At 43.1% G+C, this 27,873-nt stretch overlaps 1 protein-coding gene and 1 long non-coding RNA gene across 11 annotated transcripts in view; one reads left to right on the top strand and one right to left on the bottom strand.

Moving 5' to 3' along the window:
- Positions 1–32: 32 nt before the first annotated feature.
- On the top strand, positions 33–27,250 carry Znf202 (zinc finger protein 202). 10 transcript variants are annotated; one of them, XM_050133500.1, is made up of 8 exons: positions 61–156; positions 13,961–14,270; positions 21,148–21,643; positions 22,238–22,448; positions 22,802–22,890; positions 23,626–23,755; positions 24,273–24,392; positions 24,767–27,250. In XM_050133500.1, the coding sequence occupies exons 3-8, from the start codon at positions 21,242–21,244 to the stop codon at positions 25,735–25,737; spliced, it is 1,923 nt and encodes a 640-aa protein (XP_049989457.1). In that variant the 5' UTR covers positions 61–156; positions 13,961–14,270; positions 21,148–21,241; the 3' UTR covers positions 25,738–27,250. The 10 variants fall into 10 exon arrangements, with proteins under 10 accessions (XP_049989456.1, XP_049989457.1, XP_049989460.1 ...); XM_050133503.1 differs by lacking the exon at positions 13,961–14,270 and adding an exon at positions 3,965–4,034 and having other exon boundaries at positions 94–156; XM_050133504.1 differs by lacking the exons at positions 61–156; positions 13,961–14,270 and adding exons at positions 6,115–7,300; positions 7,802–7,905.
- The window catches only part of LOC126495923 (uncharacterized), a 49,857-nt gene continuing 38,051 nt past the window's right edge, over positions 16,068–27,873 (bottom strand). The window contains exons 5-6 of the long non-coding RNA XR_007590254.1: positions 24,195–24,356; positions 16,068–16,193 (exon numbers count right to left, since the gene is read on the bottom strand). This is a non-coding gene — a long non-coding RNA (uncharacterized lncRNA). The remainder of the gene's footprint in view (positions 16,194–24,194; positions 24,357–27,873) is intronic.

Below are 27,873 nucleotides of genomic sequence, written 5' to 3'. Positions count from 1 at the left end.
AGGCGGGGCTTGCGGTCGCTTCCGGTTCCGGGCGCGGAGGCCCCACGTGTTCCGACCCGCTGGACCCCGCGCGACTCGGATCCCGCTCCGCTCTTTCGGCCGGGAGTGGGTGGGGGAGCACCGGGCAGGGGAGGAGCTGCTGGAGCCGCGGGAGACGTGAGTGTCGGGGACCTGGCCGGCGAACGGGCACCGCAGCGGGCGGGGAGTGAGGGCCGGGCGGGGCGGGAGCGTGGGGAGGGGCTGTAGACCCCGCCCCCCCGGTGCCGGGGGACAGCGGCTGCCTAGGGAAGGGGCGGCGGCGGGATCCCCGTGGCCTGGGCGTTGTGGCCCTGTCACCTCCCCGCGGCTGGAGCCGGGACCTCCGTAGTCCGGTGGCGCTCCGGGCTGCTTCGCTGCCCAGCCACCTCTTTCCTCTGCTTCCCGGGGCCTGCGGACACGCACTGTGCCCCTCGGATTGCATCCATGCCAACTGCTCCCGGTGCCCCAGAACCCAGTGGGGAGTGGTCAAAGCCCCTTGACACCGATCTTCTCCCTCATCGGTGGTCGTTTCATCCTGCCTCTCACACTGCTCAAGAACCCTCTCGGCAGGCAGGCTTTCCCTTCCCTCCTTCCCGGCGAACCCCGCCCCCTTCACAGGCGATCTTATCACCTGTGATCGTGCCTGGCAACGGAGTCATCTAGCTTGTGGCTCTCACCTGTCTTAATGACAGACTCTCCTAACTTCCCTGTAGCCTAAGGCTACCCTCTGCATCGCAGCTTTCCTCTTCGAACCTCTGACAGCCAGTTCGGGCAGGGGAGTGGCGGGGACTTCACCTCACCGCACCAGCTGCGGGACTTGTCTTTATCGACTGAAAAGTTTGCTAGTTTATATACCGTGGCTGTACTGGTCCCCGCACACACTTTCTTCCCCCTGAGCCGAGGCTGTCTGTTTTCCGTGCTGAACTTCCCCAGAGGAAGGCATATGTGCCCAGCTGATCCTGAACTAACTGCCTGGTACCACATCAGGGTTTGCTGAGAGACTACCTTTAGAAATACTGTTTGTTCTCTGCCCACGCTCTGTAGGCGAAAGCCAGGGGCGCGTGCTACACGGCAGTCACAAAGCTTCTCTCTGCAGCTTTTCTTCCAAACAGCACCGTGGACCTTGATCCAGAAAACTACTTCAAAGAGGTGTCAGGGTGACCGTGGAAGGCTGGTTGGGAGAAGCAAGCAACAGTGTAGTGGTTCCTTTGTGCCATCTGTCTTGAGTAACTTTCTGCTGTTGCTGCCTAATTTAGACAGGTGGACGGAGTTGGAGGGAAGTGGGACACTTTTCTTCCAAGGACCACCAGACACTGATGGTTCCTCCTCTCACCCCCATGTGCATGCCCTTTTGCACTCTGTATAATTGCAGGAGACAGTCATTTCAAGGGCACCACAAGATTTGTGTCACGTTGAGGGAGTCTTGTCCTTACAGAATATACAGGTGACTATGCAACTTGACACAGACGTAAAACACTTCGAGATTCTCTGCTTCTGTTGTCTTTCTGCATAGAACCTCAAACTTACTTCCTTTAGCCATGTAGTGGGTATCGAGTTTAGCACACATGAAATGCTTATTAAACACAAAATGCTGGGCCTTCATGCCCAGAATCTTGCACGTGAGGCCAGAGTGGTGCTGTGTGGTCTGGATTAATCTCTTAAAGAGCCACTGTGATTTTCCAGAGCTCATGGCAGCCACCTTACAGAGGTTTGAAGACAAAGGCTTGCAGATACCAGTAGTGTTGACTCATCTTTGGTGGGAGATCTTGCCATTCACATCTAAGTGATTTGTGAAATCAAATGACTTAAAGACAGAAAGCCAAATGCTAATCATCCATTAGAGCAAGTTAAAATGAAATACTGATGAGGGTTTTGTTTGTTTTGTCTTTCGCTTCCTAATATTGTTTTGGTTTTGATTTTGGGTTTTTGAGACAAGGTGTCTCTTTGTATCCCTGGCTGTCCTGGAACTCACTTTATACACTAGGCTGGCTTGGAACTCAGAGAGGTCTGTCTGTATCTGCCTCCAAGTGCTGGAAGTAAAGGCTTAGGCCAGCTTAATTCCCCTGATAAAGAGCTTCCCACTCAGATCACACACACATTCCAGGTTTTTGCTGTGAATTCCTAATATTGCTGAAGTCCCTGCTTTTTCCTGTTTGCCTTTTGAGTTCAAGGTCAGAGCCTTTTGTTTCTCCCCTTTCTTTTCAGCACCTGGAATAGTATGGGATATGAAATCGAGGCTCGGTGTATGTTCATGGATAGAATCAACTCTGCATTTCTCCCCTCAAAGTTTCTTTTTATTAATATTAATACAGTACGTCTCTATTGAAAAGTAAACAGAATAGATTTTAAGACTTTGGAATACTTAATATCAAATCCTACAGCTGTTCCCCATAAAGGATTTATTACCAAGAAGCCCTGGCACCCACTCGTTTCAGTTGGGACATGTATTTATTGAGCTTTTTTTCTATATAAACTACCTGGGAAGGGGAGAGGCTCAGGAACATATCCTTGCTTAGGGGACCCAGCTCACCAAGGAAAACCCAAGAATGACTGCTGGGTTTTCTTCAGCCGTCTCAGACTGCTGTTGGCCAAACCATAGAGCTTACAACCTTTATCATCACATATATGCAAGAAAGCCTCCAATCAAGCCAGAAGGAAATGACCTGGCACAGAGTAGCTGGTAGCCAGGATGTATTAACTGAACAGACATAGAAAGTAACTTGTCTTGAGTTACCCACATCCACCCCTGGGATCAGGCTGCATTCTTGTTAGTTATTCTGTTCCATTAGGTGATAGTTTCCCAATGTGAGATTGTCATTGACTGTGCTTGTTGTGGGAATTTATTGTGTCTGCTTAACTTTGGCTGCCAAATAATAAATGATGTTTTCTTCTGGGTGGGTGTCAAGTTTGATGTCCCTTACTCTTTCAGCTTCAGATTAATTTGTGGTATTTTATCTTCAATTTGTATGTGATGATTGACCCACGTTATTTAAGTAAATAACTAATTCTTGGTGCTATTCATTAAATGTAAGAAGCTTCACGTCATGTTGAAAGTTAACGAATGTGCTCATAGTGGCCAGATACACAATTCTGGTCTCTTAAAATATGTATTTAAATCCAGCCTATCTTACTTCTTGGGTAAACCTCTTTCTTTATCCGTCACTGCTCCATTGTGAACCAAGCAATGAACAAAGCACTTGCCTTTGTTCCTCTGAAGCCCCTCTTGATTATTATAAAATCTGGTTAACTTCTCAAAGGATGCTCCACTTTGCATGGAGACAGAAAAATCATCTCCTTCAAAGTGGGCTGACATAACTGGTCCAGGGTGCCATAACTTTACAAGGTAGAACAGGGTGTAGAATTAAGTCTTCTGTCCCTCAAGGAAGAACTGTTTTATCATTGCTACCGACATCTGTATGTGTGATAACAGAGCAACATTTTATTAGAGACTTTTTGCTATGGTTTTTATATTTTCAATTTACCTTATTCTCAGTGACATTTTTACATGCAGCTTAAACCTTATTGATGACTATAAAGGCAGTCAAATTTCAGGGTAGAAGATAATTAAACCTCTGCCCATACTGACCTTTCTGTACCAACCATTACTTAATTGACCTTTTCTCTCATTTCTTCCTGTCTTCTCCTTTTCTATTCCTCATTCTGTTTCTTAAAGTCTGTTGTAATAAACTTTAAGCTAATATTTTCTTGGTACTTAAATATGACTTTTATGAAGGAAAAGAACCAAAAACAAAAACCCCACAGTTTTCAAATAGAGCTGTTGCTCAGTGGTAGAGCAGTTGCCTAACATACAGAGTTCTGGATTCCATCCCAACACCACCAAAATCAAACCAGTTTTTCCGCATGGTTCAAAGCACACTGATTTGAATGCCAGAAGCCAGGGAATGTATTACTTTCATTTTCTTTGCTCTGGGTTGAACTTTCACAGGACTTGAGCTATACTCACTGAATCAGATTGCCTCCTGCCAACTGCAGAAGGGGAAGGGTCTTTGCTTCTGGTAAGTAGAAGTCTTGCTGGTTTCACCTTCAGCTAAAGACCCTATCATCAAGGGTCTATCCCATCTGTGTTCAGCAGTTTATGGTGCCTCCAGATCAAGGACTGTTTGCTTTGGGGGTTTAGTTGAGCACTTCACTTGTGGTAAGACAGTAAACAGACCAACCCTTTCCCTGAGTGATCTAATTTTTCTTTTATAATTATGAGTAAATAAAATGGAACATTTGCTTATTATTTAAATATTGACTTCTCAAAAAGGATTTAAAAGAGCTTGAAACACAAAGTAATGAGCCATATCGAGCACCTACCCTGTACTGAATTCTATGCCAAGAGACTTTTTTTTTTTAATTACCTCATTTGCTCCATAAAATAAGCATGGGAGATAGGCAGTGTTAACCACATTTCAAGGATAAGGCTGAAAGGTAAGAGAAATAGTGTCATGTGGCTTAAGAGAATAGAGATACATACCCAAGATTCCAAAGTCATTTTGCCATTACATGAGAAGTGCATCTGTATATAGAACAGTTGAAACAAGAGTGAGAATTTGGTGAGTGGAAGAACCGTATTGTTATGTTCCTTAATTTTGTAGAGCAGGAGCATTAGAAGAGAACAGTTAAAAGTTTAAATTAATTGTTTTAATTCTAAAACAGCCAAAAGGCCCTAGTAAGCTCCAGGAAGCAGTTGTATTCACAGTCCCGGATTATGGCTCTCCATTTGTCATTTATGCGACTTTTCCTGGAGAGGTGTGAACATTATCCACGCCAGATAAGATAGAATGACAGATCAAAGAAAGTCTTCTACCCATATAATTTGGTCAACTATTAAGTTCATTAGTAACAACTTGAGTAAGGGCTTACTCGTAGGCACAGTGGTACCTGTATCACCAAAAAGTTCATCCCAGAATGGACAACTGGTAGTTTCCTGCTCAGTCTGAAAGTGGCTCCAACAGAGTCTTCACCAGCAGTTGCTTCCTATTTGTATCATCTTGGAGAGGGGCCTCATGAATCTTGTAATTGAATGAGCTTCCTGAATCAATGAGCTTCCAGAGCCTAAGTTGCATTAGCTTCGTGAGGCTTATGAAGCACACTCCGCCACCTCTCCAAAAGGGGATATCTCATTTGGGAGGAAATAGTTGTGCTGCATTCACTTCTTCCTGGGACACTTGATGTTCTTTCCACTCTGTCTTCCAAAATGTTTCCTAAGCCTTTGAATAGGTAAGAGATGACTGATTATTTTCTTCCATTTCTGCATGAGCATGAGGGCCATAGTGCCCTAATATCAGCCCACTTATTCTCAGCAGCTTGACAGATGGTATCAGCCTCTGCTGGGGGGAGCAGCCTTTCCTTCCATATTAGAGGCTGCTGACAGCAGTAATCTGTGAGTGTAAACAGCTGTCTCAAAGGCAGTTAGGTACTTCACACCACATGTTAAAACAGAAGCAGTGGTAGTTTCTTCACCCCAGCCCTCCTGACCTCCCTAGCCACAAGTATTTGCTTTGGCTTAACAAAAGCAGATGTCAGTCCTGCAGAGCAGGCTTTAAATCTAAGCCGAAAGCAGCTAATTTGATTGCACATGTAGCAGTTGTGCCTTTATTGTGACAGCTGGCATGTCATTCCTAGCATGTTCATAGTGTAGTACATAGAATTCATAACTGGACAGGACCGCTGGTGACATTTCTCCCACAGTAGACTGCACATCACTTTCCGGCACTATGGAAACTGTCCAGTAGGTAAGAAGCTCCCAGCCCAGTCCCAGATTGATTTCTCATGTCCCCTAAATCAAAGCATGCAATGTCTTGAGTAATAGAGTCTTACCATTTAGTTTTAATGTGAAACCAACAGCAGAGGCAATAGCTTGTATGGCAGGGGTAGGAGGTGAGGGGAGAACTCAGGTCTCCTTGGCCAATAGCTCACAGGTAACCAACTCTTTAACACTCAGCAACCTTATGACTCCTGGGAGTGCCCACTCAGGATGACTTCCAGCAGACACTTTAACTGCTGTTTTTACTGCTCTTGCAGATTCTCTTCTAAGTCTGCAAAGACACTCAGTTGGTTAACATAGGATGAGACCTTTTTACAGTGAAGGCAGGTCTTTGAAGGCTTACCATCCATTCCAAGTAAATGACAGTTGGTTCTAGGCAGCTAAGAGAAAGCTCTTATTGAGACCCAATACAGCATAGAAAGAGCCTAACATTTGAACCATTTGGCTTTATTAAAAGAGCAATGTTAGGTACACTTGTGTGGATGGGAGTCACTGCCTTCTTCCACATTCTTTAATCATAACCATTCCCCAAGACTGAAGACCCATAGCTCCATGCTGAAGGCCTGCTTTGCATTCCCTCACTGGGTCCTATGTGACCAGCTTGTACTGATGGGCTAGTTTGGCCAAGGGCAAGTGGGTCCCTATCTTTCATAATGCACTTGCCACTAGAGCCATCTCTGATTCTAATAAGCTTTTGATAAATGTCATTGTCATCCCTCTCCATCAGCCACACATGGTTGTTAAAAGGGCCTGGGCTGAGTGACCTCAGTATACCTTCCATGTTAGCGGCTGATGGCAGCAGTAGTCTATGTGTATAACCCCAGCATGCCCTTCTTCAGAGCAACTCCAGAGCATACTCCTGAGCACAGCTGCCTCCGGGAAAACCTCAGTCTTCTCTCTTGTAATTTTTCTCATCCTGCTCTTGTTTCACCAGTTTATGGAGCTGTTCAGGCTTTAAAACTTTTGAAAATCTCAAAAAAGCACATTTGGTCTTTTATCAATCCCCTCCTGAGAACTCCAGCTCATCCTAAGTCTTGCCACACCTGCCTTTCAGTAACCAAGAAAGACTCCCTTATATGCTTTTCTGATCTCACTTCTATTAGCATTTTAAACACCCAGTATACATTCTGTTGTGAGTATTCAAATCCACCAGAACCTCTTCTGCCCAATAAAGATCATGCCCTACCATGGACTTAGCAAAGCGACTAAAACCCCTTACGAGTTCCAAGATCCCTCCTGAGTCAGCATCTTAACTTTCCTCGGGCAGCCTTTTCTAGTCCAGTGAGCTGGGTAGCTGCCACCACTTATCACATGACCAGTTCCTCCAGTAATGCTTTCTCTACTGTTTTTCAGTTCCTGCTACTCCTCAAGAAAGATCTGAGCCAATGGTAACCAAATGGCCCTAATGGCCTATATGAGCTCTACTTCAGAGACTGTCTTCCTCATACTGCTTCAGGTTCTGTGTACTCTGTCTCAGGGAGGGAGGATCTCCCATGCAAAAGGCAAAAGGTGGGCACATACATTAGAATTGCTTCTGTGGATGTTCTGGTCTCAGAACAGTCTTAGTTGCATGCAGTAACATGTTAGTGACTCTGCAGCTGCTCCTTCCCAATTCATCTTTGATTATTTCAGACCCTGCTCACTTGCATGCCTTTTGCTGGGGAGATGTGACCAAAGGGTCTTTCATCCCCAAATGAAGTATCAGTGACAGACCAAAAAGAAATAATTCCATCCGAGTTTAGTGTGGTGATCAGGAGAGTTACTTACAGGGGCATGGGTGAATCAAAGGCACCTACGTCACAGAAAAGACCCGCCCCAGCATGGGTGACAGTTGATGAAAACTTGCCCTGGATCACCCTGCTTAACTTGAAGGCAGTGCCACCACAGAGTCTGCTGTCCACAGCAGTTGCTTACTGCTTATATAACCTGGGGGACTAGATTTGATGAGCGTGACAACGCAGCTTCCTGAGTTTTGTAGAAATCCTAAGCCTTCTTTCATTCCCTCCTTAGGTAATGAGTATCTCTTCCTGTAGCAAGAAACAATATCTTTTAGGCTACAAAATTGAATATTTTTTAATGTTCTATGCTCAAGACAACTGAATGTGACACTTCAGGTAAGGGACAAAGAAAGCCACTCCAGGAATAGTAGGGAGGTCTTAGTTTCCCCATACCTCCTCTTCTAATCATCCTTTATGTATACTAGCAATGCATATTCAAAAGGCTAGGTCATGAGACTTGTCCCTTTTTATTATTATTCATTTATTGATTGATTTTTAATTAAAAATTTCCACCTCCTCCCATTTCCTTCCCCCTTCACTTATCCCCTTCCCCTCCCTCTCCAGCCCAAAGAGCAGTCAGTGTTCCTTGCCCTGTGGGAAGTCCAAGGTCCTCCCCCCTCCATCCAGGTCTAGAAAGGTGAGCATCCAAACAGACTAGGCTCCCACAAAGCCAGTACATGCAGTAGGATCAAAACCCAGTGCCATTGTCCTTGGCTTCTCCGTCAGTCCTCCTTGTCCTGCATGTTCAGAGAGCCTGGTTTGATCACATGCTCCATCAGTCCCAGTCCAGTTAGCCTTGGTGAGCTCCCATTAGATCAGCCCCACCGTCTCAGTGGGTGGACGCACCCCTCATGGTCCTGACTTCCTTGCTCATGTTCTCCCTCGTTCTGCTCCCCATTTGGACCCCAGTGCTCCAATGTGGGTCTCTGTCTCTAGCTTCATCCATCGCCAGATGAAGGTTCTATGGTGATATGCAAGATATTCATCAGTATATCATTTCAGGCACCCTCTCCTCAGCTGCCCAAGGATCTAGCTCCATGGACACCTGGGAACACCCCTAGAGTCAAGTCTCTTGCCAACCCTAAAATGGTTCCCTAAATTAAGATATATACTTCCCTGCTCCCATATCCACCCTTCCTCCATCCCAACCCTCACATTCCCCCAAGCTCTCCCCATCCTCGCCTTCTCACTTTTTCCACCCCATCTCCCCTTACCCTCACTCCACCCCCAAGTTCCCAATTTTTGCCTGGCAATCTTGTCTTCTTCCAATATCCAGGAGGATAACTATATGTTTTTCTTTGGGTTCACCTTTTTATTTAGCTTCTCTAGGATCACAAATGATAGGCTCAATGTCCTTTATTTATGGCTAGAATCCACTTATGAGTGAGTACATACCATATTCATCTTTTTGGGTCTGGGTTACCTCACTCAGGAAAGTGTTTGCTATTTCCATCCATTTGCATGCAAAAGTCAAGATGTCATTGTTTTTTACCGCTGAGTAGTACTCTAATGCATACAAATTCCACACTTTCTTAATCCATTCTTCCATTGAGGGGCATCTAGGTTGTTTACAAGTTCTGGCTGTTACAAATAAAGCTGTTATGAACATAGTTGAACAAATGTTTTTGTCGTATGATAGGGCATCTCTTGGGTATATTCCCAAGAGTGGTATTGCTGGATCCTGGGGTAGGTTGATCCCGAATTTCCTGAGAAATTGATTTACAAAAGTGGTTGCACAAATTTGCATTCCCACCAGCAATGGATGAGTGTACACCTTATTGTACATCCTCTCCAGCAAAGGCTCTCATTGGTGTTTTTGATTTTAGCCATTCTGACAGGTGTAAGATGATATCTCAAAGTTGTTTTGATTTTCATTTCCCTGATTGCTAAGGAGTTTGAACATGACCTTAGTGTCTTTTGGCCATTTGAACTTGTTCTGTTGAGAATTCTCTGTTCAGTTCAGTGCCCCATTTTTTAATTGGGTTAATTAGCATTTTAAAGTCTAGTTTCTTGAGTTCTTTATTTATTTTGGAAATCAGACCTTTGTCTGTTGTGGGGTTGGTGAAGATCTTCTCCCAGTAAGTAGGTTGCCTTTTTGTCTTAGTGACAGTGTCCTTTACTTTACAAAAGCTTCTCAGTTTTAGGAGGTCCCATTTATTCAATGTTGTCCTTATTGTCTGTGCTACTGGGGTTATATGTAGGAAGTGGTCTCCTGTGCCCATGTGTTGTAGAGTACTTCCCACTTTCTCTTCTATCAGGTTCAGTGTGTTCAGACTGATGTTGAGGTCTTTAATCCATTTGGACTTGAATTTTGTGCATTGTGATAGATAGGGATCTATTTTCATTCTTCTACAGGTTGACATCCAGTTGTGCCAGCACCATTTGTTGAAGATGCTTTCTTTCTTCCATTGTATACTTTTAGCTCCTTTGTCGAAAATCAGGTGTTCATAGTTTTGTGGGTTAAAATCCAGGTCTTTTATTCGATTCCATTGGTCTACTTTTCTTTTTTTATGTCAATACCAAGCTGTTTTCATTACTGTAGCTCTGTAATAGAGTTTGAAGTCAGGGGTGGTAATACTCCAGAAGTTCCTTTATTGTATAGGATTGTTTTGGCTATCCTGGGTTTTTTGTGTTTCCATATAAAGTTGATTATTGTTCTCTTAAGGTCTGTGAAGAATTTCGTTAGGCTTTTGATGGGGATTGCATTGAATCTATAAATTGCTTTTGGTAGAATTGCTATTTTTACTATGTTGATTCTCCCAATCCAAGAGCAAGGGAGATCCTTCCATTTTCTGGTATCCTCTTCAATTTTTCTTCAAAGACCTAAAGTTATTGTCAAGTAGATCTTTCACTTCCTTGGTTAGAGTTACCCCAAGATATTTTATGCTATTTGTGGCTATCATGAAAGGTGATGTTTCTCTGATTTCCCTCTCTGCTTCTTTATCCTTTGTGTATAGGAGGGCAACTGATTTTTTGGCGCTGATCTTGTATCCTGCCATGTTACTAAAGGTGTTACTAACGATGTTGAGCTGTAGGAGTTCTTTGGTAGAGTTTTTGGGGTTGCTTATGTGTACTATCATATCATCTGCAAATAACGTAAGTTTGATGTCTTCCTTTCCTATTTGAATCCCCTTGATCTCCTTATGCTGTCTTATTGCTATTGCTAGAACTTCAAGCACTATATTGAAGAGGTATGGAAATAGTGGACAGCCTTGTCTTGTTCCTGATTTTAGTGGGATGGCTTTGAGTTTCTCTCCATTTAATTTAATGTTAGCTGTCGGCTTGCTGTATATTGTTTTTATTATATTTAGGAATGTACCTTGTATCCCTAGTCTCTCCAAGACCTTTATCATAAAGGGGTGTTGAATTTTGTCAAATGCTTTTTCAGCATCTAATGAAATGATCATATGTTTCTTTTTTCCTTCAGTTTATTTATATGATGGATTACATTGATAGATTTTCGTATGTTGAACCAACCCTGCCTCTCTGGGATGAAGCCTACTTGATCATAGTGTATAATTTTTTGGATGTGTTCTTAGATTCGGTTTTCTAGTATTTTATTGAGAATTTTTGCATCAATGTTCATGAATGAGATTGGTCTGTAATCCTCTTTCTTGGTTATGTCTTTGTATGGTTTTGGTATCAGGGTGACTGTAGCTTCATAAAAGGAGTTTGGCAATGACTCTTCTGTTTCTATTTTGTAAAACACATTAAGGAGTATAGGTATTAGCTCTTCTTGGAAGTTCTGGTAGAATTCTGCATTGAAACCATATGGTCTAGGGCTTTTTTTGGTAGGGAGGTTTCTGATGACAGCTTCTAATTCCTCGCGACTTACAGGTCTATTTAAACTGTTCACCTGGTCTTGATTTAATTTTGGTATATGATACTTATCTTTTTTTAAAAAAAAAAAGTGTCTGTTTCTTTCACAGTTTCAAATTTTGTGGCATACAAGCTTTTGTAGTAAGATCTAATGATTCTCTGAATTTCCTCTGTGTCTGTGATTATATCCCCCTTTTCATTTCTGATCTTACTAATTTGCGTGTTCTCTCTCTTCTGTTTGATTAGTTTGGATAGCGGTTTGTCAATATTGTTGATTTTCTCCAGGAACCAGCTTTTTGTTTCATTGATTCTTTGGATTGTTTTCTGTTTTTCTATTTTGTTGATTTCAGCCCACAGTTTGATTATTTCCTGTCTTCTACTCCTCCTGGGTGAGTCTGTTTCTTTTTTTTTCTAGAGCTTTCAGCTGTGCTGTTAACTCTCTAATGTGTGCTTTCTCCATTTTCTTTATGTGGGCACTTAGTGCTATGAACTTTCTTCTTAGCACTGCCTTCATAGTGTCCCATAGGTTTGGGTATGATGTTTATTTTCACTGAATTCAAGGAAGATTTTAATTTCTTTCTTTATTTCTTACTTGATCCAGAGGTGGTTCAGTAATTGAATGTTCAATCTCCATGAATTTGTAGGCTTTCTGGGGTTAGAATTGTTGATTAATTCTAACTTTATTCCATGGTGATCCGATAGTACACAGGTGGTTACTACAATTTATTTGTATCTATGGATGTTTGTTACTAATTATGTGATCAATTTTTGAGAAGGTTCCATGTGATGCTGAGAAGAAGGTATATTCTTTTCTGTTTGGGTGCAATGTTCTATAGATGTCTGTTAAGGTCATTTGGTTCATTACATCTGATAGTTCTCTTATTTCTCTGTTAAGTTTCTGTCTGGTTGACCTGTCCATTAGTGAGAGCAGAGTGTTGAAATCTCCTACTATTAGAGTGTGGGATTTGTTGTATGCTTTGAGTTCTAGTAATGTTTCTTTTACATATGTGGGTGCTTTTATATTAGGGATGTAGATATTCAGGATAGAGACTTCCTCCTGATGAATTGTTCCTGTTATGAGTATACAATCTCTTCTGATTGATTTTAGTTTGAAATCCATCTTGTTAGATATTAGTATAGCCACCCCCACTTGTTTCTTTGGTCCATTTGATTGGAAAACCTTTTCCCATCCCTTTACTCTGAGGTAGTGTTTGTCTTTGAGTTTGAAGTGTGTTTCTTGTAAACAGCAGAATGTTGGATCTTGATTTCATATCCATTCTCTTAACCTGTGCCTATTTATAGGTGAATTGAGTCCATTGATATTAAGTGATATTAATGACCAGTGGTTGTTAACTCCAGTTATTTTTTTTAGTGGTAATGTTTGTGTGTTTCCCTTCTTTGAGTTGTGCTGGTGGAGTGTTGTCAGATGCTTGTCTTATTATTGGTGTTGTTGACTTCCTTGGTTTGTGATTTTCCTTCTAGTATTTTCTGTAAGGCTGGGTTTGTGGCAACATATTATTTAAATCTGTTTTTGTCCTGGAATATCTTGTTTTCTCCATCGATGGTGAATGCAAGCTTTGCTGGGTATAGTAGTCTGGGTTTGCATCCCTGTTCTCTTGGTGTCTACAGCACATCTATCTAAGACCTTCTGGCTTTCATGGTTTCCATTGAGAAGTCAGGTGTAATTCTGATAGGTTTCCCTTTATATGTTACTTGACCTTTTTCCTTTGCAGCTCTTAATATCTGTTCTTTATTCAGTATGTTTTTTGTTTTGATTATTACATGGCATGGGAATTCTTTCTTTTGATCCAGTCTATTTGGTGTTCTGTATACTTCTTGCACCTTCATAGGAGTATCCTTCTTTAGGTTGGGAAAGTTTTCTTCTATAATATTGTTGAATATATTTTCTGGGCCTTTGAGCTGTAATTCTTCTCCTTCTTCTACCCCTATTATTCTTGGGTTTGGTCTTTTCACGGTGTCCCAGATTTCCTGGATGTTTTGTGTTAAGAATTTGTTGGGTTTGTTTTGTTCTTTAATCAGTGAGTTTATTTCCTCTATAGTATCTACACTGTCTGATATTCTTTCTTCTAGCTCTTCTGTTGGTAATACTTGTCTCTGTAGTTACTGTTTGTTTACCCAAAATTTCCATATCCAGCCTTCCCTTGGTTTGGGTTTTCTTCATTACCTCCATTTCATTTTTCAAGTCTTGAAATTTTTCCCTTACCTGTTTGATTGCTTTTTCTTGTTTTTTTCCCCCCTTGGGTATCTTTGAGAGATTTATTCATTTCCTCTACCTTTTTGTTTGTAATCTCTAATTGTTTATGGCAGTTTGTCACCTCCTGTTTAAGGTCCTCTATTATTTTCATACAGTTCTGTTTAAAGTTGATTTCTATTTCTTTTTCTTTTTTGAAAACAAAACAACAAAAAACACAGGGTTTTATTTCCATCCCATTGGGCAGGGCTCGGCAGGGCAGGGAGCAGGCTCTCATGGAAGAAAGAGGCCTCTACTAGGGTGTTCAATTCTTCTTGTTTCAGGATCCCTGAATTCTGGTGGTGTCATGTTGCCTTTCAGGTTGTTGGAGGAATTCTTGCATTGGCGCCTGCCCATCTCTTCCTTCAGATGGAGCCAGGAGACTCTTGGTGTCTTGGTCCAGTCTTTGCTGTGACTGACTCTGTGTGGATCTCCTCAGTGCAGGACAAGAACTGTTCCTGTCTGGATGAAACTCTTCAGCACTGAAACAGGGATGCCTAATAGTCCCCTCTGGGTGGATAGCCTGGGTGCAGGAGCAGGACGCTGTTCTGAGCCAAGAACCCATCCGGATGGAACTCCTCAGCACTGAAACAGGGATGCCTGGTAGCCCAAGGACACCACAGACAAAAGGGTGAACGTGGGGGCAGGGCAGGGTTGAGAAGAACACAGAAGACCCTTCGGCACAGGCTGAAGGTGCCCGCACTCCCTTGAGGGGACCTTCAGGCCTGCCTGACAGGCAGACACTCACCCCTCTGGGTGGATAGCCTTAGTGCAGGACCAGGAAACTGTTCCTGGGCCAAGGACCTAGCAGACAATAGGGCAGGCTTGAGGAAGGCAGGGTCATGTGTAACAAAGAAACCCTTGCAGTAGGAGCTGGGGGAGGGGAGGGGGCGTGTGACTTGTCCCTTCCTCTGAAGAATCTTTGCAGACGTTTGTCTTAGTGATTCTTCTAACCAAATTATTTACTACTCCCAACCTAGTTATAAACTCTACCCTGAGGTGCCCAAGAGAAATTGCCCACTTCAGGATGGTTGCTATGGGGACACTGGTAATAGGGAGTGAGCATTGGGTAGAGAGGCAAGCTGCCCAGGCTCCAGGGATTTGCTATTGAGCCACCAGGTTTGATGCCAAGGTTTGATCTTGCTGTGGAATTCTTCCAAAGACACCCAAGTAAGGTAATGGAATTGGAAGGCCAACAAATTGCAAGGTACCTGATCTATAGCTTTACTCAATTGCCATGCCTATTCCATTCGCATCTCCTTCCCCTCTTCATTCCCACTATTGCTGACCACTTTCCCTCCATCTTGCTTTTTAAGCCTGCTAAAATAAATGCAAAACAAGCAGCAGAAGTATCAACTGTGGATCATTTAAAAACCCCAGCAGGATTTATGTGGCATGGCTGCATGGCTAGATTCTTTATTCCTTGGGGAGTAAAGCCACTCAAAGCAGGATCCCTTCAGGCAGGACATACATTGTATGGAATCTTATGCCTGATGCTCCCTGAAGACCAAGGGAATTCCTAGTTTACCTCGCTGAACGTTGGTTCTCAGATTGTTAAGTAATGGAGCTGTTTGTATTAAGTTAGGCTACCTTGTGTAGCAGCTCTGTGTATCTGCTTTACAGGAGTGAATGTTAGGGACACATATTGGAAAGCTTTATCTGGGTAAATAATATTGACATTACATTAAATTATTTAATGTCTGGATTGTGCTTACTAAGGCTGATTGAAATATCAAAGAAAAATGCTTTTTCCGAATGCCCAGTTTTATGTAATGTGTATTTGAATTATGCCCCAAAGTGACCTGAAGGTTATTCCATCACACTGAAAACCACTGAGAATGTCCTATTTACTTACAATAAACAGTAAATTTGTCTTTATTCAAATTTTGCGGGACATTTGAGTAAATAATAATTAATATGACACGGTAACTATCCTTCCCAATGAGAGAAACTCAGGAAATGTCATATGCCCTCATTAATTATGAAGCACACACTTACTGTTTGCCAGACTTTGAGCAGAGTACAACATGCCCCCGCTTCAAACCCTATATAGTTCCATGAGTTATTTTGCCACCAGAGGAACAATTTTTACAACACAGTGGGTACTGTGAAATGGAGAGGCATAGGTTTTGTTACTCACCACCTGGGAGGGGTTAGTTAAGAGGAACTCAGAAAACAGATTGGAAGGAAGAGTGGAGTTAGGCAAGTGAAGGCTTAGTAAGGTATTTCAGAGAGAAGCTTAGAAATTCCTGTTAAAAGGAAGTAGGAGATACAAAGTAGTAATTTGAGCAATGGCTGTCATGGAAGTGGCACTCATGGTAGAAAAGAGAGGCCCACAGAGGCTAGCCAAGTCTTGAAGAACCTTACCTTCCAGAGAGATCCTCTGGTGACACAAAGATCACTTGGAGGACTGGAGAGGTGACTCAGGGTTTGTTAAGGACACATGCTGTTCTCACAGACTGAAGTTCTGTTCCCAGTACCCATGTCAGGCAGCTCCCAATCACCTGTAACTCCAGCTCCAGGGAATCCAACATCTTATGGCCTCTTTGGGTACCTAGACAAATATTAAATCAAAATCTTTTTTTTTTTCTTTTTTGAAGGATTTCTGTGTTGCTTTGAAGCCTGTCCTGGAACCAGTTCTTGTAGACCAGGCTGGCCTTGAACTTGCAGAAATTTGCCTGCCTCTGCCTGCCAAGTGCTGGGATTAAAGGCATGCACCACCCTCCCAGCTCAAAATCTTTATTTTTTTTTTAAATAAACCACTTGAGGTTCCGATAACATACTAAAACTACTTTTCAGGAATACCATGAAAAGTTAATGTTAAAACCAATTCAGAATTTCTAAAACCATTAGTGGTGAGCTAGAAACAAATGAAATTCTGCCTATTTTTAATTCTACCAAAAAAAAAATACTTTACTAAAGATGAGCATAAAATTAAAAACAAAAATGCAAACTACCTAGAAGTAGAGAAACTTAGCACAAGATGACATAGGAATGATAGAACTGGGCAAGATGGTTTAACAGGTAAAGAGCTTGCTGCCAAACTTAGTGACCTGATCCATAGAAGCCACTTGGTAGACACAGAACCAACTTCTGCAAGTTGTCCTCTGACCTCCAGATGTGCACTGTGGCATGGCCACATTAGCACACAGATTTAAAAGGGATTATAGTGTTGTTTTTTACTCTTTACCCTCTTTTGGGGGGCCCACCACTCAGCTCCCAGATAAGTCACACACGGAGATTTATTCTTAGTTATGAATGCCAAGCCTTGGCTTGTTCCTTGCCAGCTTTTCTTAATTTAAATTATCCCATCTATCCTTGGCCTCTGGGCTTTTTCCTTTTCTTATTTCTATGTCTTACTTCACTCTTACTCCATGGGTGGCTGGGTGACTGGCCCCTGATGTCTTCCTCTCCCTGTTCTCTTGCTCCTCCTCCCCGGTTATTTTTCTGTTTATACTCTATGACTATCAGCCCTACTTATCCTTGCTCTTATCTCACTATTGGCCATCCAGCTCTTTATGAGGACCATCAGGTGTTTTAGACAGGCAAAAAATCACAGCTTCACAGAGCTAAACATGCAGGTTAAACGAGCAGTACATCTTCACACCATTAAGCAGATGTTCCACAGCATAAAAAAGTAACACACCTTAAAATAATACTCCCCAGCATTATAGAACTATCAAAAACATAGAAACGATATTGCAAATGATCAAGGACAATTTAATGAAGTAACTTGGATTAAAAGAAATATGGGAACCATGTAATCTCTGGCCATAGGTTTTTTAAATACAGCAGCAGTCCAGGAGCAATTGATGAGAATCAGATGATAACTTTGAGGGTTGGTTGCAGGTAACTGCAGTGCAGAACAAAGTGATTGACAAATAAAGAGTCTCTTGGATGGATAACATTCTTGTTTGGAGGACAGAGCCAAAAACAGTTGTAAAGCTTGAACTCAAGTGGTTCACTCAGCACACAGTACTTGACATAGGCCAGTGCTTTTCCGGGGTTGAGACTGTAGCCATTCAAATATGGTAGGTTGTCATGCTCAACTAGAGAATTTAATGCAGGTGAAGACATGGTGAGTTTGAAGTCCATTTTGTTAGAATTAACTAGACTCGGTGAATTAGGAAAATATGAGTACAGCTACAGAAAGGCTGAGGTTGGCTGCTATAGCAAGAGGAAGACATGAGAGTAGAGATTCATTATAAGTGCATTTGTAGTGTTCCTTTTAAGAGGCTTCAGAGAGGAAAACTCACAGTTCCTAACAAAGAAAATAAACAGTTGTTATGTAATAGTGACAGTGATGGAGCAGATTGCTTTTGACCCACTTAGGCAATTTCTAACCATGTGTAAGGGTAGAGAGAAAAGGACCCAAGGAAACATCTCAGAAGACACCAAGACCTAAGCTATGTCTTAAAAGATAAGTAAAGTTTATCCTAACTAAATGTCGCAGGTAGGAAGAATAGTGTGCGATTTTCCTCCAAGCCAACCAACTGCCATCTTGGAGCATTCAGCTGTGCCTGCTTACAAATGATTCCAGCTTGTTTATAGTTCTTCCCCCACCAATCCAACTACTCCTTACCAGCTGGCAACTCTGCACATTTCTTGGGGGAGGGGTCAGAATACAAACACTGGAGAAGCCTAGAGCAGGGCCTCCATCTGTGCAGCTATTAGGGAAGCCTTACATCCCTGCTAGGTCAAGTTCTCTAAGTGTGTCTCTGGCGCAGTGATGACTACACCTCTGTAAGTAACCCCTCACCTGTTCTCTGTAATAAACACTCATTCCCCAGAGTGAAAGTTGGTGAAACCATGCCTCTGTTTCTTGTTAGGAACTTAGGACAAGGGGTAGCTATTGCCTATATTTCTCCTGGGAAGGAATTTTAACAGTGCATATTAAAAGGCTAAAATGCATGGAACACTTGTAAATATTATGTGCATCCACTTGAGGAATGGTGGGAATGGCTGTACAGAATAGCAAAGGGAATAACAAGACTAAGACCAGATACAGTGTGGTGTGCTTAAAGAAGCTTGTTCACATAAGGAAAAAAGCACGAATGATTGAGAATCTTTACTAGGGGAAGAACGTGACCAGATTCACTGTGACAGCTAACATTGGTAACAGTGTAGATCAAGGTTCCAAACTTTTGATGTTGCAAAATAATGTCATCTACAAATGTATTGACTGTATTCAGCTATCCTGGGAAACGTGTGGCCCACAGGCCGCAAATAGACGTACCTGCTAAAGAATGGTGACGTGAAGATAGCAACTCCAGAGGCAGTTTAGATAATCAAGATGAGGACCAGTTAGATCATCAAAGCAAGGAAATGAGAAGGAAAAACTTGTAAGAAATAGTCACGCACCTTGTAGCAGTAAAGAGGAGGGAGTGGGGAGTGTGTGCAATAGGTACAGTCTTCAAAATGCAGGGAGGCCTACAAGCTCATGCCGTTGGCCATCGGTGCAGTCACTATAGCAGGTGGTACAGAGAATGGGTAAGATACACTGTAAAGAACTTTGCATGCCCTGCACAGGCTTGAGGTGATCTTACTAACATTATAAACAGTACTTTTTATCATACTGAGTCATATCATTGGAAGTATACTTTAGAAAGTGAATAGTTTCCCTTCTGAATATAACGAACAGTAAGACATTTAATCTCAAATTTACACTAATAGAAAATACTATCATTTCCATTCTATTGATGAGAAAAGTCATTTGGCAGAGAAAACTTCCCACTGGTACACACTCCTGTCCCGTACCTGCTAAATGATAGAAGGCAAATTTAGGCACTCTTAACTTCCCTTACTTCCCTTGATTTTACCCAACCAGGGATCGCAATAGGATAGCAAGTAGCATTTCTAAAGGCATAACTGTCTAGATACATTGAATCAGAATGTCTTTTGGAAAATAGATATTTTCTGTATTTTGCTGTATTTTACTGTATTTTATTTTATCTTGCTGTATTTTACTCATGACTGAGTACTGCAGGGAACACACATAGGAAATCATGGCTGTAGTTCAGGCAAGGTGGTAAGGACCGCATAGAAGCAGCAGGAAGAAGAGGAGTAAGCATTTAGAAGCTTAAGAGGTAGGGTTGGTTTAACAAATTTTAAACAATGAGAAAGAATCAAAGTTGAATCCAAGGATTACTAAATTGAGTATTTTCTTAACAATTGGTCCCTGCCAAGGCACTTAGAAGGTAAGTTTGCAAGCAAGACTAGAGTAAATGAGTGTCCTTAGTGAATTTGAGGATCAATAAGTTAATCGATTAAAGATGTTTTAGCAATATAAAGGCAGGGTTTTGGAGTGCTGCTCATGTTAGTGTCTTTCCTCACTGCTCTTTCTTGGAGTTCTTAAAACTCCAAGAATTCCCATTTTACAGAGGTTAATATTATGTGTGATGCAGTCTTGCATAAGCTGCGCCTACCCTGCCGGTGTCTCATGATATACATGTTATGTGCTGTGAAACAAACCATGGCCACTGGGGCATTGGTTAGTAGGCATTATGAGCATTTTTCTCCCAGCCATTTAAGAACTATGAGATGCACCAGCCTTTTTCTTTTAGGTTACCAACCAACCAGCCAGCTCCAAATCCGGACACAGAGGCTTACTGTTAGCTTTTTGGGGCTTTTGGTTTGTTTGGGCTGACCTAGCTTGGGCTCATTTCTGGCTAGCTCTTTTAACTAAATTAACCTGTTTCTCTTTATCTACCTTTTGCCCTTTATCTTACCTTTTTACCTTGTTTCTGTGTATCTTACTTTCACTGCTTCTGGCTGATGGCTACCTGGCTTCTTGCACCGGGCATGTCTCTCTCTTTCTTGTCTTTCTTCTCTCCTTCCCTCTGGAGAAATCCGGTGTAGATTTCTCCTCCTATTTATTCTCTCTCCCTGCCAGCCATGCCTATCCTTTCTCCTGCATAGCTATTGGCTGTTCTGCTTTTTATCAGACAATCAGGTACCTTAGGTAGGCAAGGTGAAGCAGATGCAACCCATCTCTACATAATTAAACACATCCTTACGTCATTCAGCAAATGCAGCAGAAACAAAAGTAAGCCAGTTTTACACGGTTAAAGAAACATTTTTGCAGCATAAACAAATGTAATACATCTTTGCCTAGTTAAAATAATAGTCCACAACAATGGGGATCTCAGAATGTGCTGGGTATAGTCTGACAGGAAGTGATGGAGTCAGACTAAAGAATTCAGCAGGAAGGAAGTGGAAGAAAGACATTAGGAAGTAGAACTACAGTGTTAAGGGTATAGCAATGTACCCTCTAATCCTCAGACCTAGGAGCCTTGCCTAAGAGGGTGATCTTCCTAGGTTTTTATCAGACAATCAGGTACCTTAGGTAGGCAAATCCACTAGGTTACGTGGATTTCATTGCAAAATACAGTTATGGAGACTGGAGAGGGGAATTATTTAAGAAGTGTGCAGAGAATCACAAAGTCAGAACTGTTGTCTCTGCATAACTGCAGGCATCATCCTCTTTCATCTTTACTTCTCTATCCTAGATCCCTTGGGCGGAACCCCTTGAGGTACCCAGACTGAAATGCATTAATGCCAATGTGAGGCCTAAATGGTGTGATAACACTCAAGAGCCAGGAAATGGCTACTGCCTTGGAACCAGAGGACCAAGACGTTTGGGAAGAAGAAGGAGTCATGATGGTAAAGCTGGAGGATGATTTCACCTGCGGGCCAGAGTCTGCCTTGCAGGGGGATGACCCTGTGCTGGAGACCTCTCACCAGAACTTCCGACGCTTTCGCTACCAGGAAGCATCCAGCCCTAGAGAAGCCCTCATCAGACTTCGAGAGCTTTGTCATCAATGGCTGAGGCCAGAGAGGAGGACAAAGGAGCAGATCCTCGAGCTGCTCGTGCTGGAGCAGTTCCTCACCGTCCTGCCTGGAGAACTGCAGAGCTGGGTGCGCGGCCAGCGGCCAGAGAGTGGCGAGGAGGCCGTGACGCTGGTGGAGGGTTTGCAGAAACGACCCAGGAGACCAAGGCGGTGGGTGAGGAGGGGGAGTCCTGATCTGTGTGATGTGGAGGGGGCTGTTTCCTGAAAGACTAGATGCAGGGAGAGTGTGAGGACCCCGTAAATTATCTTTTAAATTTTCCTGGTTCTGTCTGGGTTGTGTATAGATGCATGAGCCCCATCAGGGCTGGGATATATGTGTGTGTGAGTGTGGTTTCTAGGGATTGGATCACCTTCCTGTGCCACTGAAGTTGGATTTTTTGATTTCTTTGTATGTAGAACTGTGGGGTCCTCAGAAAGCAACTATTAGACTTCCTTGAAGTTCACCTAGACTCTGAATCCCAAAATCCCTTTGCTAGGATGGTAATCTGGGGAAGCAAACAATGAAAGACCTGAAATAAGGAAAGATGGAAACCTCGGGACCCCAGATGGCTGAAATAAAGTTTAAGAGTAGAAAAATAAAATAGTTCCATTGTGTCCTGTCTTGTCTTTGCGAAGATAACCAGTTGTTCACATGCCTATTGAATTTCCCTTCCTCATCTGATTCCCTCCGGGAGTGTTCTCCTAAAATAACCCCTGATGACAATTTACTCCTGACTCCATGGTGACTGGAAGTTAAAATTTTTCCCAGGTAACCGTCCATGTTCAGGGCCAGGAAGTCCTGTCAGAAGAGACACCACCCCTAGAAGTGGAGCCAGAGTCCTCCAGTGAGCAACAAGATCCAACACAGACCTTGACCCCTGAGCAGCCCCCTGAGGAAGCCCTCAGAAGAACAGATCTGGGGACATCGGAACAAGAGAGCTTGCAGCGTGACGGGGAGCGCCAGCCTCTGCAGGAAAGTGGTAGGAAGAGACCACAGCAAGAAGCGGAGATTTGGGCAAAGTGAAGTGGAAATGGAGGGATGGGGTTCTCCTGTATCACACAAGCTGGAAAATCCTTAATGGAAATAAAGCCCAGAATCATGATGCTGAGAATAGAAAGAGCCAGCTAGAACCTGCCTCAATATGGGGCCACATTTAAATAGTGATATTCGTGAGTGCTCCTAGCTTTCTGATGAGGTTGTAGGTGATGATGGATAGGATAATTGACCTTAGACCAGTTTCTCGATTCTCTTAACAGAGAAATTAAGGCCAAAGGCCACTTTTTAAGTTCACTGTCGGATGCTGCTGACCTCTGTCTCCTTTTTTTCCCTTAGAGGTTCCAGTGTCCCAGGATCCAGACCTTCCTGCAGAACAAGGGTCTGGAGACCCAGGGATGGTTGCTCTTCTCACTGCCCTCTCTCAGGTAAACCCCAGTTCAAAATACATATTTGAAGATTTGTTGGGTGTTAGCCATATGCTGAACAAATTGGGGATACAAATGTGCACACTTAAGAGTGTACTAAGTCTTCAGTTCTGTGGGTACGCGGGATAGGAAAAGAAACTGTGTCAAATTAAAGAGATGTTTTCAACTCCAGTCTTCATAGTCTCTTTATGTGCCAAAGGTACTACTGAAATGTACTAAGTGGGATTATTGTTTATCATTTGTAAGAATGGCTAACATGACTGCTGTGATATTTAGGAGCTATCCCCCTTGATAGCTTCGGATCCTTTCTTGATCTGAAATTATGTGGCTGAGAAAAGGGGATAGAATTCTTTCATGTCTTCCTTGTTCTGACTGTAGATGAAAATAGATGGAGTAGTTTGGGAAAGATTCCTAGAAACGATGATTTTTCATAGAGACCCCCCACTGAAATACCAGATAGGGAGTTGAATGATTTAAGATCTGTGTTAGATTTAAACAATACCCTGAAGAAGAATGAAGTCTGACCTAAGGAAACACTGTGGGTTGGAGAGCAGAAACAGCGTCGATGCTTTCCTCGAGTGCTGAAGGTTCAAAAGCAGCAGCAGTGGGAAGCAGGCTCCCCAGAGGAAACCTTTCTGCCTGCTAGCATTCCCTTAATCTTTGGGTGTACTCTACCCAAAACACAGTAGGCTACCTGAAGCATCACATCCTGATTGGATCCTTGTGTCATTTCAGGGACTGGTCACATTCAAGGATGTGGCTCTGTGCTTCTCACAGGATCAGTGGAGTGATCTGGATCCAACACAAAAAGAATTCTATGGAGAATATGTCTTGGAAGAAGATTGTGGAATTGTAGTTTCTCTGTGTAAGGAGTTGCATGTATTTCAGGGCATTCTAGCCACAAACATATTTTTTATATTGGAGTATGGGGAGGCAAAGACCTGGACCACATGAACTAAATTTTCACTTATGCATGCCTACCGCACAATGAGATTAAAGACCAGTTAGCTGAAGAAGATGATATCCTTCCAACTGAAAGGAAGAAATAAAGGTGCTTGGGAAAATTAATGGGAGAATACTGTTAGTTTTTTTAGCTTTAATATTTAACTTTTGAAGTAAACATGAGTTTTGAAGCAGTGACAGCAAAGATAATCTGCATTCCTCAACAAGAGGGAAGGAGCAAGGCTCACATTTAATAGTTACTAAGGCACAAGAAATGTAGAAGATGGGCAGCACGTAGAGGTGCCAAGCTAAAGACTAGTAATAGCTGACCAGTTAATTTACCTTTTTGCTCTACCACCTACCAGTCCATAAAAATCTGCTTTTAACTTGGGGAAGTATTGAACCAATCATGATGTCCTTTTTTCTCATCTCTTGAGCAGCATTTCCAATTCCCAGACTGGACGATACCTCCCAGATTAGAGAAGAAGAGCCTCAGGTCCCAGATGTCCACGAATCTCAGGAGCCTGCAGAAACAGAAATCCTGAGTTTTACCTATACAGGTAAGGAGCAGCAGACAGCTCTGACACCGCATTGGACAGCCCCCTCTAGTCAGTGTGCCTCTTTTCTCCTCGGCCCTTTCTCGTTGGTTCCCTTTCATTATTTTATCCTCCACTTTTTGTGATGGTCTCACTTTTTAGCCCAGGGACTGAACTCTCAATCCTGCCTCACCCACTGCAATGGCCATACCCCATACCCACTCATTGGTTCTTCTTACTAATTAATGCCTTTCTCTGAAAGACAGACCTGTCTGTCATTAGCCTCTTCTACACCCTCCCTCTCCCTGTTATTTATTAGAAAAACCATTAAAAATTCTCTCGTGGTATAAAAGGTTTGTTATCATAGCTTCTCCTTTCTGTTCTTGCCCCTTCTCTAGGAGACCTGAGTGAAGATGGGGAAGGAAGTGTTGAGCAAGAAGATCCACACAGGTCTATTTTGGTAGACCCAGAAACTCACCAGACTCCAGATTGGGAGATAGTCTTTGAGGGTAATACAAGTAGACTTAATGAAAGGAGATTTGGCACAAATATTTCTCAAGTTAATAATTCCACAAAAACTAGGGAAACTACTCCTGGTCACCCCCAGGTAGCGAGGCAACATCACTGCCCTCTATGTGGAAAAAGCTTCACATGCAATTCTCATCTTATTAGACACTTGAGAACTCACACAGGAGAAAAGCCCTATAAGTGTATGGAGTGTGGGAAAAGTTATACACGGAGCTCACATCTTGCCAGGCACCAGAAAGTCCATAAGACAAACCCTCCTCATAAACATCCTCCAAACCGGAAGAATGTGGATGCCCCTCTGACCCAGTCGGGGGGTAATGCCCGTGTAGAAAAACCGTATAGCTGTGATGACTGTGGAAAACATTTCCGTTGGACTTCAGACCTGGTCAGGCACCAGAGGACACACACAGGGGAAAAACCTTTCTTCTGTACTACTTGTGGCAAAAGCTTCAGTCAGAAATCTGTGTTAACCACACACCAAAGAACCCATGCTACAGGCAAGCCCTACTCATGTACGGACTGTGGAGAGGACTTCAGTGACCAGAAACAGTTTCTGACACATCGGAAGACACACGTGACTGAGGAGCTCTTTCTCTGCAGTGAATGTGGGCGCTCCTTCAACAATAGTGCAGCATTTGCCAAGCACCAGAAAGGTCATGCCTCTGTGAGGAACTGCCGGTGTGATGAATGTGGTAAAAGCTTTAGCAGGAGGGATCATCTCGTCAGACATCAACGAACACACACTGGAGAAAAGCCTTTCACTTGTACTACCTGTGGGAAGAGCTTCAGTAGAGGGTATCACCTAATCAGGCACCAGAGAACCCATACGAGAAAGACCTAGCTATGTGCCGTGTGTGGAGAACATTGTTCAGCCCTCAGCTGGGATGGGATGGACTCTGTGGTTAACCCTAGGAGACCTGTTCTGAGGCATCTCTTTGACCTGCCCATACCATATGTCACCTCTTCCGGAACTCGTCCGCTCTCCGCAGTCGAGGCTTCTCTTTCACAAGCATGCTCCTACCTCTACATCATGGTGTGAAGTAGGAGATTTGGGACTCTAAGAAATTTTTGCTATTATGTTTTGGGAAACCTAGGCTGTTCTAAATCCTGAAGACTACTTACCAGCCTCAACTTCTTTGTGACCAAGGATAAGTAAGTTCTTGGGTCTGATAAGGGACCGACCTAAAGGGGTCTGTCCTCCCTGGGCTCCAGCCGTAAAGCACACAGCCCTAATCTTAAGACAGGAATTCTGTGTCCTGAGAGATTTGCCGCACACTGATGGGCCAGCTTCAGGTTCCCACTAAGTCACCTCTTCACTTAGATGCTGGAGACAAGGGGGAGAGTGATAAAGGACAAGTCCTTGAGGCTACTGCACAAGGATTTTGGCAAGCTGCTCCCTTCCCTGTTCTCAGAATGACACCAAGTGCCAAACACTGCTACAAAAGCGGGCCTGATCGAAAGCCTCCTGGGGTGTACCACCACCCCCCCCCATCTGGATATGCTTGTCTTTAGCTTTCCTGTGGTCTGGCTACTGTCAACTTTGTACCTTCCATGCCTACTGCAGGAACAATGTAGACTGGAGTACTGGAGAATTCAGTAAAGCATGATTAAGGCCTGGCGAAACCCATCACTTCCCCACGTAGTGTTTCAGCGCATCCTTCATCTGGGTTGTGAGAGGGAATCTGAAGCCCTGTCGGCCTGGGAAAGGCGCCATAACCAGTGCACAGTCACAACTGACTGGCTCACTGCATTTACGTAAGGAAACTAGAGAAGATCTGAAACCACTTTGGAAGATAGGAAACAGCTGTTGCCACTGGCCAAGACTATTAGGACGATTCTGCCACCTTGTCCTTAGTGTTCATGCCTCTGTTCTATCATGCAGGGAAGATAATGAACCCTAATATTTTGAACCCTGAGAATTCACCAGACGTAAATGGATTTTTTGTGTCTGTGTTATTTGGGTTTTTTATACATATATTTTCATTTTCATGTAACTGTGAACTAAAAAGTGGTATCTCCTGGTAGCCCAAGGGTCTTTTGCCTGTTTGAGGTTCCCTCGTGTGTCTGGCTATCTGGAAAGGACCGGGGAGAGTTGCTCCAGAAATGGAGCATCGGGTGTGGAAGTAAAGCATGAGAAAGAAGGTAGATGGATGTGTGTGCCTGCTTTCTTTTGCTCGGTTCATGATCAGGAATCTGGTGGGTTCGCAACAGAGCTTCCCAGACAAACATCCCGGTAAGGAAATTCTCTTGTGATGGCCTAGTTGAGTTTTAGTGTCAGTCAATTGATGTCAAACAAATTGATGCTTGGAGCCAAGTGCCCCCGTTTACATTTTGCCTGATCACCTCCTAGAGCTGCAGCCGTCTGATGCCTCTGAAGGCTGTTTCTGCTTTAACTAGATTTAAAGGCCAGAGCATCTTTCCACAATAGTGAGGGCTTGGAGTGTTTAGCATGACTCTGGGTACAGTGTCAGAGCATCTTTCCACAATAGTGAGGGCTTGGAGTGTTTAGCATGACTCTGGGTACAGTGTCAGAGCATCTTTCCACAATAGTGAGGGCTTGGAGTGTTTAGCATGACTCTGGGTACAGTGTCAGAGCATCTTTCCACAATAGTGAGGGCTTGGAGTGTTTAGCATGACTCTGGGTACAGTGTGTACACAGAGGGTCAAGCCTGCAGCTTGCACAAGAGACTAATATTCTGGCGTTTGTCAAACATGCATCTAAAGTGTAAAGCAGAATTTGTCCTACGAGAAATGCCATTCAAAAGATAGTCTAGTACTTTCAAACTAATCTCTTAAGAGACATAGAATACACTGGGAAAAAAACTGGCTTTTATCTAATTTGTCTGCTTGATTTTGTTAAGTAAAAAATCTGCCAAGACAATTCTCCAGAAGGAAAATGTGAAACTGATGTAATGAGGGGAAACGGCATCTCTATTGTTGTTGTCTCTGCAGTTTCTTACGCTGACAATGGCTCTCT

Source organism: Alexandromys fortis, unplaced genomic scaffold (assembly GCF_014885135.2).
Source record: "Alexandromys fortis isolate MF-2015 unplaced genomic scaffold, M_Fortis_MF-2015_v1.1 scaffold_231, whole genome shotgun sequence".
Classification (NCBI taxonomy): Eukaryota; Metazoa; Chordata; class Mammalia; order Rodentia; family Cricetidae; genus Alexandromys; species Alexandromys fortis.
The sequence above is the reverse complement of the archived record's forward strand: the minus strand, read 5'-3'. Positions and strand labels throughout refer to the sequence as shown.

Bases quoted from the DNA above. Each gene is read 5' to 3' on its own strand.
- Znf202 (XM_050133499.1), top strand. From the start codon at position 21,242: ATGGCTACTGCCTTGGAACCAGAGGACCAAGACGTTTGGGAAGAAGAA. The intron at 21,644-22,237 runs GTGAGGAGGGGG...AATTTTTCCCAG, and splicing joins CCAGGAGACCAAGGCGGTGG to GTAACCGTCCATGTTCAGGG. The intron at 22,449-22,801 runs GTAGGAAGAGAC...TTTTTCCCTTAG, and splicing joins CCAGCCTCTGCAGGAAAGTG to AGGTTCCAGTGTCCCAGGAT.